Below are 16243 nucleotides of genomic sequence, written 5' to 3' on the forward strand. Positions count from 1 at the left end.
TTATGGTTTTCAAAGATTAATTTCCCCCTTTATATTCCCATCAGTACCCTTATTAAGCTGTGATTTGTATTTGTTTTTACCATGCTCAATCATGGCTTTAGTTTTTACTGTGAACCACTTGTATACTATGATTAAAAAACTATGCTAATGTGAAGAAAACAAATGAAGAAATATGTCTGGATTAACCGAGTTAGTGTATCAAAATTATATCTGTCCCACGGTTCCTGTATCCATCCGGTTGGGACAACGTCCATGCAGTTGCAAATTGATGATTTATAACGGTGTGAATAGCTAAAACCATGATTATAATATCTAGAAATAAAAATATCATGAAAAAAAAGCTCATCTCTCACCAGAACCTGTACTGGCGATACGAAAATGTCACGTGTCCTTGTTTGAGGTGGGGCGGGGCGAGGTCTTGTGTTCATATTGACGTTCTCAAAGTGTGCCGGGGGGGGGCAGCCCACAGACAGCTAACCAAATAATATATAATATTGTAGCGTTCACCGCTATTAAAGACACACTTCAAAACTTACAACTGAGCGTTGCTTTATTCACGGCTGTTGTCGGCCACAGCCACGCTGTACACACCGGCATTAAACCCGACTCACAGGTCGTCTCACTCTCACATAGTCCCGACCCACTAACCCGGCAACAGTGTACCCACCTCCCCCCTCCCCCGGGAACTGCAAAACATCTCCCAACCAACTACGTACAACTAATACTTCCCCCTCTGGTGAACTGAAGACGCTACAGTACATAATTCACTTCCAATCTATGGATTCACCTGTCTTGATATTGAGACAACAGACAACCCAAAGAATCTAAATCCGACTCGAAACGGTGTGGTTCCGGACGTTCCGCGCGGAGGGCGTGGTGGCGGACTGAGGAGCAGCGAGAACACCTCCAACTCCTCCCCGCCTCCTCCAAAAACTGCCACCGCCTCCCAATCCTCCAAACTCACCACCCTAGTAACCCTTTGCCGGCGTCGTTTGATTATGCCGTTCTGCTGGCTTCCACAATGACTTCCGGTTTGTCGTGTGTCGTTTACCGGATGCCACGTGAATGCAGCGTAACCCTAAAAATAAACGAGACCTACTCGAAATGGCTGCTTCACATGAACATTATTACTGCAACTAAGAGATTCGCTGACCCCCCCCCCCCCACATCAAGTACAAGCTCGCCGAGTCTCCTTTGACATTTCCTAGTTGTGCGCAAGTTGTAGGGGGCTGAGGCAGAGGTCATTTGGTGGGAGGGACTTACCGGAGTGATAGGAGACACCAGGGGGAGAGAGGCGGAAGGATTTGCATTGGAATGTTCAACGTTACCTACTGCAGCTTTAAACGGTTAGCGGAGCCCATAAGCCTCCCTACCGCTTTTTCTTTTTCAAACTTTGTATTCTGAGCTGAGCTGAACGTCCAACCATGCCGCTCACCGTGAGGAGCATAACGGTGCGCCACCACCCCGCCAATGGCACCGACGCGTTTACGAGCGGCGATTGCGTGTCGGGCGAAATCACCGTGGATCTGGCGAAGGACTGCGAGGTCAGCTGTCTGTCGGTTAAATTCAAGGGGAAAGCCAGCGTGATGTGGTCGGAAAGGAGTGGCAAAACTACGGTGGTGTACCGCTCCAAAGACAAGTACTTCAGCGTCACGCAGTTTTTCATTCGACAACAAAGGGGCCCAGGTGAGTGTACCGTCTTCATATTTCAAATGATGCGACTTTCGCGTCGACACGATTACGTCATTGATTTTTCTTTTCATGTTTTTTTTTAGAAGAGGACAATATGCCACTGTTGACGGATGTGAACGGGAGGGCATGTAAGTGATCAGCCGCACTTTCAAAACAATCTGAGGGGTTGGTCCATGCGAGGGGCGCGTCCAAACACTGGATAGTGGAAGAAAACTGACAGCCTCCAGGTACACTTGGGGTTGTTGTTGTTTTTCGTCTTCCAAAACTTGTATCTCTGGGTGGGGGTAATCCTCCATGTCACTTAATTAGGTAAACGAGCATTTTAACAGTTGAGCGCGTAAACACTATCTATTCAGCTATTCGCACCGCTTAACCCTTGCATTCGTTTCATGTGTTCCCGGACCACCCCATTATAGCTGATTTTAAAGCCATAATAATACATATATTATCACCCAATGTTGTTTTAGATATTTTTATCAACTCAAAGTTCTTGTGAACATTACAAGTTTTGAACTTCTATCTGCTATTTATAGCCTGTAGGCTTGATTGGTCTGAGCTAATACAAATCGTTTTTGAGTAAAAAAAAAGCATAATGTTATGGATTATTTTGATTATGAAAAATACTCAGATGAAACATATTGTGCCATTTATCACAGACTACTTTGTGTCAAAGTTTAATAAGGACATTTGATTTGAAACCATTTCACATTTTTAAATAGTGGCTCAAAATAACATCTGTTGTGTTCCAGGTCATAACTGACTGGTATGATTTTATTAATAAAGAATTGACACAGGCCTAAAACTACACTTGAAAACTTAACCATATTCCAAAATAAATGTCTGAACACATTAAAGAACAACAGTAATAATAGCAGCATTACTACCAATAAAAAAAACATTAAAATGTTCACAATCTGTCAATCAATGGTGGTTACATTTTGTGTGTTCTCATGCACGTTTGACAATATGTGGTTGTTGCATGTGCCTTGCAAATATATGCACTGCATTTATGGCACATAATGCTCATCTCTTGAATCTCTTGGTGCACACAGATTGCACTACTTCCTTTCGTCTCTTCTGTCTCTGGCAGCTGTAGATCTTGCTTTTGGCCCTTGTATCTCACCAATCCAGCAGAGGATGGTGCTCAAGGAAGGTGTTGGTGCCTTTGAATGAGGGGTGCCAACATGGCTTTCCCCAACTCTTGTAGGAACAGTCTCCTCTTGAAGAATCTTCCTTGCTTCCAGCCTGGATTTACCTCCATCCACACCACAAATGTATAGTAGGCCGACAAATCTTAGATGTTGAAGAACACCACCATGGGCCAATGTGCCATCCTCTTAGAAGAGTATGGATCACAAACTAAGTATCACTGGATTGTTCCACTTTGGTTGTCTCTTGTTCTGGATAATATTCTGTGTCGTCTTCAACTTCTGACACTTCCTCCTCTAAAGCATCTTCACTGTCAGTTCCCTGGCCTTCTTCTCCTCAGCAGTGTCACCATCAAAGATAAGATCAGGAACCTCACATACAATATATTGTTTGGTCATTGTGCTGCCACAGAATGAATCATGAGCAAGGCCTCAAAATATTTTTCATGTTCAATTTTGGTGCAATGGTTCAAACTTTTGCTTTTAACCCCCCCCCCCATTCTCGCCAATTGTATCTAGCCAATTACCCGACTCGTCCAAGCTGTCCCAGTCACTGCTCGACCCCCTCTGCCAAAACGGGGAGGGCTGCAGACTACCACATGCCTCCTCTGATACATGTGGAGTCACCAGCCTCTTCTTTTCACCTGACAGTGAGGAGTTTCACCAGGGGGACGTAGCGCGCGGGAGGCTCACGCTATTCCCCCTCCTCCCTGAACAGGTGCCACGACTGACCAAAGGAGACGCTAGTGCAGCGACCAGGACACATACCCACATCCGGCTTCCCACCCACAGACATGGCCAATTGTGTCTGTAGGGACACCCGACCAAGCTGGAGGTAACACGGGGATTTGAACCGGCGATCCCCGCTAGTTGACTATCTTTGACATTTCTCTGTGGTTGGTCCATGAAAGAGAAGGTTCCTCCTCATCCTTTCTGGTGGCCCAATCACTGTTGACTGAAGGCAGTGATTGGGCGAATGTTGCCACAGAGCGCCCACTTTGTATTTTTGATGTGCTGCAAACACCGTGGGCCCTATTTAAATGACTATAGTGCATTAAATGACGTATAGCTCATTGCCCAAGTGCATTTAGGGCGTGTCCAAATCCACTTTTGCTAGTTAAACAGTGCATAATCTGGATACAAAGTAAGGCGCAAAAGGGCTGTACTTAGCCTCTTAATTAATCACAGGTGTGTTTTCAGTGTAACAGGAATTAAACCAATCAGTGTCATCTCACATTCTTTTTAAAAGCCAGGTGTGCTCACACCTTGGTGCATTGCTATTTAAATACTGCTACTACTACTGCTACAAATAATAACTTTATTTATATAGCACTTTCCAATTTTACAAAGAAATAAAACCAGACAAGGCAAAAATAAGAGTAAGACCAAATCAGTAAGAGTAAAAATAAAAATAGTATAAATAAGTGAAAACAAATATCAAACAAACATAAATGGCGGAATCGGCAAGTTGGAAAAAATTTTCTGCTCAGGAAACGGATCTGCTTGAGCGCTAAGCTAAAGCACGTGAGCACGCCATTTACGGGAGCAACAGCAATCCACCAAAGCTCCCTGTTCAACTAAAATGGTCTTGTATTACTGTTGCAGGAAAGTCGATCAGTCTCTGATCTGTTTTAGAAAGGGTCTTTCATGTGATGGGTCTTGACAGACACCCTCAACCTGACGGATCCATTTGAATACCTATGTGTATTGCCCTGATTGGTCAAATAATTAGCCAATGTCATACCTCATTACTGAAATTAGCTAGTTCTGATGAATATAACCAATTTAGAATATTGTGATGTGCACAATAATAATCTTACACACTGTAATGCTTTTAGTTGTAATCTTTTGCATGTTTGTGCACTGCTGTGCGTCCCTGTGTGTGTAACAGGCAGAGTGTACGCGCATTGTGCATCTTACTATATTAATAACGTGCCCTTAAAATAACAGTAAATGAATCATTATTGATCTACCATAGTTGGTAATAGACTGTAACAAAATGGATATTAATTTATATGAAAAAATTTTAGATCACTAGTTTCAGAATTGGTTAATTTTTCCATAACCAAACTTTGTACATTGTGCGAGGCTGATTGTGAGAAGCTGACATTTTAATCAGAACAAGCATTACTTGGTGAATAGGATGTGTACAGAGGGAAGAGTGGACCGTGTGGATTTGGCAGTGATCTGAAGTTGTGTTCTATGGGGTATTGATATTAGTTCGTAGGTAGTTCATACCTGTCCAGGGTGTCTCCACACCTGCCGCCCAATGACTGTTGGGTTAGGCTCCAGCATCCCCGCGACCCTGATGAGGATAAGCGGCTTGGATAATGGATGGATGGTAGTTCATAGTAGCACTGAAGAATGACACACTAGACTACAGAATTACAGTGTGCAGTTTGACACGAAGATGATGCCGAAAAAGGGAACCCTGTGTATCAAGGCCAAGTAAGACTACAGTGACTAGTGAACAGAGAATGATCGTCATAATGTCATTACTGTTCTTTGCGAATACTATAGCTAGTAAACCTAAAAGTGGCTAACAAGTTGTGTTCTTTTTCAGATAGCAACATTCTTACCACAGGTAGCCATGTCTACCCATTCACCTTTCAGTTTCCTGACCAGTAAGTTGTCTATCCTGTCGTTATTAATTTAACATAATCATATATATATTTTTACTGACTGACTTGTTTTAGTTATGTAGATAACAGATCCTAGTCAATGAGTTTGTTTCCATCAGCAGGATCCGTTCACCCCAAAATCAAAAATACATGCTTTTCCTCTTACCTGTAGAGTGCTATTTATCCATCTAGATTGTTTTGGTGCGATTTATCAAGTTTTGGAGATATCGGCTATAGAGATGTCTGCCTTCTCTCCAATACAAATGGAACTGGATGGCACTCGGCTTGTGTTGCTAAAAGCGGCAAAAAATTTTTTTTTTTTTTAAAAAAACTCAGCAGCAATGTCTCTTTCCAGAAATCATGACCCGGTTACTCAGATAGTCCACAGACCTTGTTGTGAGCAGTTTCATGTAGGTGTAGTTCAGTGTAAAAAAATAGTTCCTACATGAAACTGCTCACAACAAGATCTGTGGGTTATCTTGAGTAACCGTGTCATGATTTCTGGAAAGGGACACTGCTGCTGAGTTTTTCAAATGTTGTGGCGGACACTAGGGGCTATGCCTCTCACCCAGCAGGACTGTGAGCTGGGGGTGTGGTTTACGTTCCCGGCCTTGCTGGTGCAGGGTTGTTCCTGCTGTAGTTTGGTTTTGGAGCTGAGGAATAAACAGCAAACTCGCCTTCGTCTCCTGTGTTTTTTCCTCATCCTGCCACATTGGTGACCCCGAATTGAACACGTTTGGAGCAGAAGATGAGTGTGAATCCACTTCGGTCACGCCGCCCCAACTCTCACAGCCGGCCGTTCTCGCTGCGGCTGTGAAACTCCCAGAGTTCTTGCAGAGCGACCCGGCTTCGTGGTTCCAGCATGTCGAGGCGCTGTTCCACCTGCGTGGAATCTCCGCGGACGACTCCAGATATTATTTGGTCGTCGCTGCGCTGGACCAGCAGTCCACACACTGGGCCATGCAGCTGTTGTGCGCCCCTCCGCAACACGATAAATACGTGGCCCTTAAACATCTTCTGCTCCGGAGGTACAGCCTATCTGCCGCAGAGAGGGCAGATAGAATCCTTTCCCTATCCGGTTTGGGCGACGGGATGGCTGTGGATCTCATGGACAATATGCTGTCGCTGCTAGGCTCGGACGAAGGCGGATTCCTTTTCCCGCACGTTTTCCTGCGCCAGCTTCCGTCTCCTGTGTGCGCGGCTTTGGCTAACTCCCCGTGTCTGGCCGCTGGTGACTGCCGAGGTTTGGCTGAGGAGGCCGATCGGGTGCTGCTGGCTACCAGACGGTTCTCTGTGCGGAGTGTGGCATCTGAGCCTCTGCAGCCGGCGTCGGAGGATGCGGACCCGGCGCTGGTGGCTGGAGTAACTGCCCGGAGACATTGCGGGAGAGGCCTCTGTTTCTTCCACCAGCGGTTCGGCGGTAAGGCGAGGCGCTGCGTCCCTCCGTGCACGTTTGAGGCGCCGGGAAACTCCCGGGCCAGCGCTCAGTAGCAGCTGTGGGCGCTGGTGGACGTAGTGAGCTGCTCTTCATTAAGGACACGATGTCAGGAAGACGGTTTCTGGTGGACTCAGGCTCGCAAAAGAGCCTACTCCCTCCTGCTAAGACAGACAGGTCGACCGAAGGCGGCGGCCCACAGTTAAGTGCAGCTAACGGTTCGTCCATTGCGACGTTTGGCACAAGGTTGGTGACTGTTTGTTTCCACAGGCGCCATTTTGAGTGGGACTTTGTAGTGGCCGCCATTACTGTTCCTATTATCGGCGCGGATTTTCTGTGTGCTAATGGTCTGCTGTTTGATGTTGCAAACCGCCGTTTAATTGATGCTGTGTCTTTCGCCACTGTTCCGTGCGAGACAGGGGGAGCCGGGCCGTTAACACACGCTAACTTTTTAGCATTAGGGGATGTTTTTCAGCGTTTGCTGGCGGATTTTCCATCGGTGACTACACCTGCCTTTTCCACCGCGGTTACTAAACACGGGGTAGAACATTTCATTCCTACTGTGGGACCGTCAGTTTTTGCGCGCGCGCGGCTCCTCGACACAGTAAAATTGGCTACAGCCAAGGAGGAGTTCGCCATCATGGAGCGTCTGGGTATAGTGAGGCGTTCCAACAGCCCGTGGGCCTCGCCGCTTCACATGGTGCCCAAGGCGGATGGGTTGTGGCGGCCTTGCGGCGACTTTCGCCGCCTGAACAACGTCACCGCCAATGACTGCTATCCCATCCCACACATACAGGACTTTTCCATACGCCTGGCAGGTACCACTATTTTCTCTAAGGTGGACCTGGTGTGCGGCTATCATCAGGTTCCCGTGCGCGCAGAGGACGTGCCCAAGACAGCAGTGATCACCCCATTTGGGCTTTTTGAGTTCATGCGCATGCCTTTTGGCTTGAAGGGGGCTGCGCAAACCTTTCAGAGGCTGATGGACTCGGTGTTGTGTGACCTTGATTTCGTGTTCGTTTATCTCGACGACATATTAGTGGCCAGTCCATCAGCTGAAGAGCACCTGGCGCACCTGAAACAGGTTTTCCGTCGTTTGGACGAACACGGCCTGATAATTAACCCGGCCAAGTGTCAGTTTGGACTGCCGGTGATTGACTACTTGGGTCACCGCATTTCGCCGCAAGGCGCGGTCCCGTTGCCTTCTAAGGTGCAAGCGGCGGCGGAATTTCCCCGCCCGGTCTCTGTTAAGGCATTGCAGGAATTCTTGGGCATGGTGAATTTCTATAACCGTTTCCTCCCTCGCGCTGCCCACCTCCTTCAGCCACTTTACGAAGCCCTGCGGCTTAAGAAGGCTAACGACCCAGTCGACTGGACTCCCGAACGGGTCCAGGCCTTTGACGGAGCTAAGTGCGCCCTGGCTAACGCTGCCCTCCTCGCCCATCCCACACCCACGGCGTCCATAGCTTTAACAACCGATGCGTCTGACATAGCCGTGGGGGCTGTGGTTGAACAGCGTGTGGCGAATGCGTGGCAGCCACTCGCATTTTTTAGCCGCAAACTGCGAGATAGCGAGCGCAAGTACAGCGTTTTTGACCGGGAGTTGCTGGCACTGCACCTTGCAACCCGGCATTTCCGCTTCCTGCTGGAGGGTCGCCCATTCACGGCTTATGTGGATCATAAACCGCTGACTTTCGCCATGTCCAAGGTGACTGAGCCGTGGTCTGCTCGTCAGCAGCGCCACCTAGCGGCAATCTCCGAGTTCACAACGGACATTCAGCATGTGGCCGAGAAGTCCAACCCTGTTGCTGATTGTCTGTCGCGTGTGCTTGTGTGTCCTGTGCACCTCGGTGTGGATTTCTCCGTTATGGCTGCCGACCAGCCCAGCGACCTGGACGTCCTTGCCCTTAGGTCAACACGTACCGGCCTCAAGCTGGAGGACGCTGTGATGCAGGAAGGCAGTCCTGCCCTCCTCTGCGATGTCTCCACCGGCCGTCCCCGCCCTGTTGTTCCAGTGGCTTGGTGCCGTCGAGTTTTCGATTTGATTCTCGCACCCTGGAGTTCGGGCGTCGGTGAAGTTGGTCGGTTCCAAGTTTGCCTGGCCTGGCTTCCGCAAGGACGTAAAGGGGTGGGCCGCTGCATGTGTAGCGTGCCAGCGCGCTAAGGTCCACCAGCACACCAAGTCGCCTCTCGAACCGTTTCCGATCCCGGCCAGACGTTTCGACCACGTGCATGTGGACCTGGTGGGCCCTCTACCTTCTTCACAGGGTTTTACGCACCTGCTCACAATGGTGGATCGGACCACCAGGTGGCCAGAGGCTGTCCCTCTGTCCTCCACAACATCCTCGGATGTTGCACGCGCTTTTCTTCCTCCTGGGTCGCCCGTTTCGGCGCTCCGTCAGATATCACCTCAGACAGGGGCCCCCAGTTCGTGTCAGAGCTCTGGTCGGCACTTGCGCATCCTTGAGTGTGCAGGTACACCGCACTACCGCGTACCACCCTCAGGCTAACGGCTTGTGTGAACGTTTTCACCGGTCGCTCAAGGCAGCGCTGCGTGCTGCGCTCTCGGATGGTAACTGGGTGGACCGTTTACCTTGGGTTATGCTCAGGTTGCGTTCGGCTCCTAAGGAGGACCTCGACGCTTCGCCCGCTGAGCTGGTGCTCGGTCAGCTGCTCCGCGTCCCTGGGGAACGTTTGCCTGGGAGTTCCGCTCCTCGACCCCGTCTGGCCGTTTATCCTTTTTTGTCCGACAGCACTCGAGTTCCAGGCCCCGTTCACCATTGTTTTCCACGGTCGTTCGTGCCTGTGGAGCTCATGTCGGCTCGTTTTGTTTTTGTACGGCATGATGCTCACCCCTCACCCCTCCAACCCCCATACGATGGCCCATTTCGGGTTCTTGAGACGGGTCCTAAGGGTTTTGTGCTGGATATGGGTGGGCGTAGGGAGCGTGTCACGCTTGATAGGCTTAAACCGGCGCACAGGGTGACAGGCGAAGTTGTGTTTCCGGCCCAGGTTCCCCGTCGGGGTCGTCCTCCTTCCAGGACCCCGGCAGTGTCTTCACGGGTTCAGCGTTCTGCTTCTCAGCCGACTTTGGACAGTGTTTCACCTACTGTTTCAGCTGAGGGACGGCGCAGCCGTTATGGCAGGCCTCCAGTGAGACACTAATTTTCTTTCCAGGAGTCCCTTCTGGGTGTTCGGGGGGGGGGGGGGCTGTGTGGCGGACACTAGGGGCTATGCCTCTCACCTAGCAGGACTGTGAGCTGGGGGCATGGTTTACGTTCCCGGGCTTGCTGGTGCAGGGTTGTTCCTGCTGTAGTTTGGTTTTGGAGCTGAGGAATAAACAGCAAACTCGCCTTCGTCTCCTGTGTTTTTTCTTCATCCTGCCACAATGTATTTTTTTGACGCTTTGGGCAACACAAGCCAAGTGCCATCCAGTTCCATTGTATTGGAGAGAAGGCAGACATCTCTACGGCTAATAGCTCCAAAATTTGGCAACTCACACCCTAACGATCTAGATGGATAAATAGCACTACCGGTAAGAGTAAAAATATCTTCTTCTTTTTTTTTATTTTGGGGTGAACCGTCTCTTTAAACTATACTGTTTGAATGACCCTTACATACACCATAGAGTTATAAAATACATACTTGTAGATGAGGCAATGAGTCTTGCAGCAATTGTTTTACAGGAAATGCTCATATTTACAAGATGTACATTTTTTGAAGCCATGACAAATTCTTGTATGGACTTACATTCGCATTAATGTTAATTTTATATATTTTGTCCTGAAAAGGATTTTTTGTTTTACTTTTTTTTTGTTTTGTTTTCTGAGTTACAAGTGTTGCTAGTGTAATTGCTATCTGAAAATATAGACACACTAAATGTGTCTCGGCTGAAATGACCTAGCTGTTCTTCAGCATTAAATAATCGTTAAGTCATAGTTAGTTTTAACAATACTGCTAATATTTTTGCTCTTGTTTTAACTGTTTTAAACATTTATAATCTATTTTTCATAGTTTTATTACATGTATTCTTATTTTCTGTGTTTTTTTTTCTTGTTTTGCTTAGACATGATATTTTATCCATACATGCACGTTATTTTTACTGACATTGTTGGATATTATTGTTTTTGGATATCCTGTCTGTTCATTAAATCGCACCATATTTTGTGATTCTCTTTTCTCTTCTCTGTTGTCCTTGATTCAGTTATGATCAAATAATGGACCTACTGTCTTTGCATTAGAGACATGCCTTCCTCCTATAATGGTACCTATGGTAAAATTGTGTACTCCTTCGAAGCCAAGCTGAGCAGATCGATGAGAATTAACAGCAAAGCCTCAACCAAGATCAACTTTGTCTCAAAGGTAGACCCGAACAGTGTCCCTGGGCTAATGGTATGTATTGATTTTTAGCTGTGTTTGGGTAACTTTATTGCATAATCACAATTACATATAACAATAGCAGTGTTTCCATAACGTATTTTCATGCGCATTTTAAGTATCGCATTAGAAAAGGTTTATGGTAATGAAAATTTTGTGAAAAAACTTCCTCAGTTTCACAAAAAAGTTGTTACACATGCTTGAGGGGGTCTACCTTTTTTGAAAAAGAGTTACTAGGCTAAATGGGATATGGAAATACCTTTGCCGAATAAGATCTGATGTTGGGAATATTTAACTTACATGACTGATCAGCTGTTTCCGCTGTTGGCGTCTTCCCGGATATTCCCATAACGCATATTTCTTTGTTTTCATCTCCAGATAGCATGAAACATCGCCAAAATGGCTAACATGAAAGAAAAATCGAAACAAATTCCTGAAGACTTCGCCCCATGCCCCCCCCCCCTTTTCTCCCCAATTGTACCTGTCAAATTACCCCACTCTTCCGAGCCGTCCCAGTCACTGCTCCACCCACTCTGCCGATCCGGGGAGGGCTGCAGACTACCACATGCTTCCTCTGATACATGTGGAGTCGCCAGCCGCTTCCTTTCACCTGACAGTGAGGAGTTTCGCCAGGGGGACGTAGCATGTGGGGGGATCTAGTGCAGCGACCAGGACACATACCCACATGCGGCTTCCGACCTGCAGACACGGGCAATTGTGTCTGTAGGGATAGCCGACCAAGCCGGAGGTAACACAGGAATTCGAACTGGTGATCCCCGTGTTGGTAGGCAACAGAATACACCGCTACGCTACCCGGACGCCCGACTTTTCTCCATTTTCTCTCGTAGATGGCCAAGTTGACTGGTTTTGTTTCTGGTTCAGAACTTCTACTTCTTCTACTCTGTTTATTACAGCCATGTGTAATGTAGCTTATACCGCCAACTTCTGAAGAAACTACACTTTGCGTAGCCTAGTTTATTCACTTCAAACCAGTTGATGGAAACACCTAATTCGCATTCGTTTTTGCAACATTTCAAAAATTCCCTTAAAATTCGCTTGACAATTAATGGAACACTGCTATTGATGTACACATTGAACTTATTATGTCTAAGCACTGAAAATTGTAATGTTTTTCTTTAAATGTCAATTGAAAAGGGGGAAAAGTAGTTGCCACAGATTGTTTCCCCAAGAAGTACTTTTAACGGGTTAACATGCAGGTACTTAATTTGGGGATTTGAGACTAACCTCAAGAAGAGGAGAGCCATGCTTGTTTTATGGAAGAAGGCCGTGTTATTAGTTGTAGTATTTGTTTTTATGTTGCTAATAGTACTAATGGTTCATTCAGCGAGTTCATCTGTGTTTCCTTGCAGATGCCACAGTATGGGTCCAAGGATAAGAAAATGAAGATCTTTACCTCCGGAAGTGTAGGGATGGACGTGAATCTTGCGAAGACGGGTTACCACCTAGGTGAGACTTATCATATACCGTAAAAGACATAGGCACAAGCTATTATTTTTGCAATGAGGGCTGTTGTGATGAAATATTTTCTGGTCTGTTTTGTAGGGGAAGGAATAAAAATTATGGCCTCAGTTCATAATAAGTCGTCTCGTGAAATCAAGACCAAGTGCTGTATATACACAAAGCACAGCTTCTTTGCAAATGGGAAGAGGAAGCTTTGCACCAAAGACCTCTTTAAAGTGGTTGGGGAATCAATCCCACCCTCAACAAACCGGATTGTCACCAGTATCATCCACATCCCCCCAGTTATAACAACATCTATTCTCAACTGCAGCATTATTAAAGTGGAGTACAGAATCAGGGTAAGCATATGACAGACTTTTGTGCATGCGTGTATTTGTGTTTGTGCTGCTTGTGTCTGCCAGGATAGCACATTTGCAAGAGTTTAAGCCTACATTGCACCTGGAAGTTGATTTAATTGCATTCTCACAGGATACAAAAAACAAAAAAAACGACTTTCGGTCCTTCTGTTTTTCTATCAAATGAGTGTTATAATAACGTAATCGGACTCTTAAGTCAGAGTTCAAGTCAAAATACTGAAGCCAATGTTTGTTACACTTTTTTTCATGAATCACACTTCAAATACTGCAAGTATACATGTATGTCTAAATATTGATTTGTGGGGACTTTTGTGCATTTGTGTCTTCGTGTTACTGCATGCATGCAGCAAAAGGTGGAGAGTGTGACACCTCAACACTCAGCGGTTTGAGTGCATTTTCCTTCCTTGATATCTTACTCAGAACCCAGGTCATAGTATTTGCATCCCATTACTTTGTTCTACGTACGAATTGATTACCCGTACACTGACAAAAGCAAATATTGTGTTACTCTATTTTTGCCAGGTCTCCCATTTTTAACCACTGAAAACATTTCACGTGTGTGTCAGATGTCAGAGTAGCAAAATTAATTTCATGATGTGATTTCATGTCAGGCAGTTTCAGTCATGTGTGAGAAGGCTATGACTAAATTTGTGCATGTCTAGTACACTTTAGTTGAGAATCCACGGCCTGCACACAGTTCTTGTGAAGACCCTTTTCTTCTTTGGTGTGAGGGAGTTGCAGACCTGTAATAAGTTCAACTTTAAGGTCTAGGGCTTATCAGCGTTGAGCAAAGGAATGGGCTACCTGTTAATCACTGTAAACTGAATGAATGTCTTTTAAAAGTATTTTAGCTTGAGAGTATTCCTAACAGACCAAGGTTACAAAATCCTTTTTTACTTGCCTTCCATGCCTTCTCAAAATCTTCGGAGGTGCAAGTTGTTTCAAATGCATTTTGGTCCTTCCATCTGATGGCAATTTGAGACAATCCCAAGTCATAAAGATAAGATTGTGTTCAAGACATGTCCTGGACATGTTGTCCTGGACACGTTATGCAGATTTTTCAACAGAGTTGTGTTTTCCACAGGTCTGTCTGGATGTGAAATATGCCTTTGATCCAGAGATCAAATTCCCAATAGTCATTTTGCCTGCCACGCAGCCACTTGCTCTTGAGCAACCCCCGGCTTATGCTGGTTTTGGATTTGAAACGTCAGGGACCTCAAACCAGCCAGCATGCAGCGCTCCACCACAGTTCTCGGCGGCACCCCAACCTGCTGAACCGCCACCTCCCTACGACACATGTGGGATGTACCCTTCCTCCTCTGATTTTGGTAATAAATATCCCTGAAGGGGTTCAAAAAGATAATTTGAGCATTTCCAGTGCAGGAAGAAATTACACAGGTAGGACAGGATTCCAACAGGCCTCTTTGCTTATCAAATTGTCAGACTGTAAAACTTTTTTTTTTCTCTTTGTGTAATCACTTTTGCACATATTGTGTGACAGTCTTATGCTGTGCTCCAGTAAAATCGCTTTCTACCTAAGTACTGGAACACTGCCTCTTTGGAAAAAAGTGCTAAACTGCAAAAACTTTTGAAAGTTTTTAATCTATTCCAGTGGCCACCTTGAATTTTGTTGTATTAGCCAGACTGAAACGACGATCCCCCGTACAGTTTTGTTCATTTTTTTTACTTTAATCTATTATTGGACTGTTTGTGTGATTTTTGAAATGGGGATCCAAAGACTGCCACGGGTAATTTTGCTGGTTTTATATAAAATATATAGCTCAGGGGCTGCTGTTAATGCAAATGTATTTTGGGGTCATTGATATTTTGAAATCTTTGATTTAGTGTACTTGCGATGTCCTGACATTTCATTTTAAGAAATACTTATTGAACTTGAGTTCTGTGCAAAATAATTTCAATACCTATCTTGTGCTTTTTTAATACAAAGTTGTGAAATCTGTTATCTAGTATCACTCAAATGAATACGGTGATTTGGTAACAGTCGTTCAAACTGACTGTCATCTTTTAGCCTACTCATAATCTTAGTAAAGGGTAGGTTGACTTGCTTTGTGAACTTTGAGACAAAATGACAGTTCCTGGTTGGACAAGGTAAACGTGTAAACAGAGAGCTTTCTCCAGTTAAAAAAGTTGCACTTGTGGACTGAATTTCAATGCGTTTTATTTGGAGGCTCCATCAGATTAACCTTTTAATGTTTAACCATTTATGACTAGTTTTGTTCCTCTACATTATCAATTAATTCGTTTTTTAAAAATATTTTTATATCATCTGTATTTCTTAATGTGTTTTTATACCTTTATTTAAAGCACTTTATGAAATGCCTTTATGTATGAATAGAAGAACCCCGCTACAATGTAGCGGTACCCCACTTCAAGTGGGGGTGGAAAGGGGCTAAATGGCAAGTAGTAGACGATGGTCACCAAGCATATTTCACATACATGACATTGCATACACAATAACATTAAAGGGGGAGAGGGTCACATTTTCCAGGTTAAGGGGGGGGGGGGGTGTCCCAGAAAAAACATTTTAGGTGAAAAAATCAAAAATACTCAGAATCATCTGAAATGCCAAGAAAAGTGGTTTTTAGCCATTTTTAGAAAAATGCATATTTTGCATATTTATGCATAATTATGCATTATTTTAATTTTCTGGGATTTTCCCCGTACTCTCTGAGACAATACCTACCACCTCCAAAAAGAATTAAGATCATAAATGCTTTAGTTTTCGGTCCCGCTATCTACACTAACACCACACACACACACACACATGCCGAAAATATATGAGTAGATGTGCTATACAAACAAACTTGCAGTGCCTATAAAGAGTCATTCAATAAAGATGTTGATGAGAAAGTGACTTATTAGTTGACATGATTATAAATACATGAACCGGTTTTTAGCATACAATTCATTTTTTTCTCAGTGACCGGAAAGAGGGAAGGTTTAAAAGGAAGTGTTTTATTTACAATGTAAGCATTTGCAAATGTTTGATATTCTCTTTACAGGACAGATGTTTTTTACAACTTTAAAAAAAACTGAATTTCCTCATGGTGTAGTATGGTGATCTATAAATATGCCAAATCAAGAACAAACACAAAGGACAGCACAAGGCAG

The 16243-nt window shown here is 45.2% G+C and overlaps 1 protein-coding gene across 1 annotated transcript; it reads left to right on the forward strand.

Moving 5' to 3' along the window:
• The first annotated feature begins 1264 nt into the window (after positions 1–1264).
• On the forward strand, positions 1265–15978 carry LOC130120566 (arrestin domain-containing protein 3-like). Its single transcript, XM_056289169.1, has 7 exons — positions 1265–1686; positions 1776–1820; positions 5404–5464; positions 11138–11288; positions 12644–12740; positions 12837–13093; positions 14196–15978. The coding sequence occupies exons 1-7, from the start codon at positions 1425–1427 to the stop codon at positions 14454–14456; spliced, it is 1134 nt and encodes a 377-aa protein (XP_056145144.1). The 5' UTR covers positions 1265–1424; the 3' UTR covers positions 14457–15978.
• Positions 15979–16243: the final 265 nt, after the last annotated feature.

The sequence above is a fragment of the Lampris incognitus genome, chromosome 1, assembly GCF_029633865.1.
Source record: "Lampris incognitus isolate fLamInc1 chromosome 1, fLamInc1.hap2, whole genome shotgun sequence".
NCBI classification, from domain to species: domain Eukaryota; kingdom Metazoa; phylum Chordata; class Actinopteri; order Lampriformes; family Lampridae; genus Lampris; species Lampris incognitus.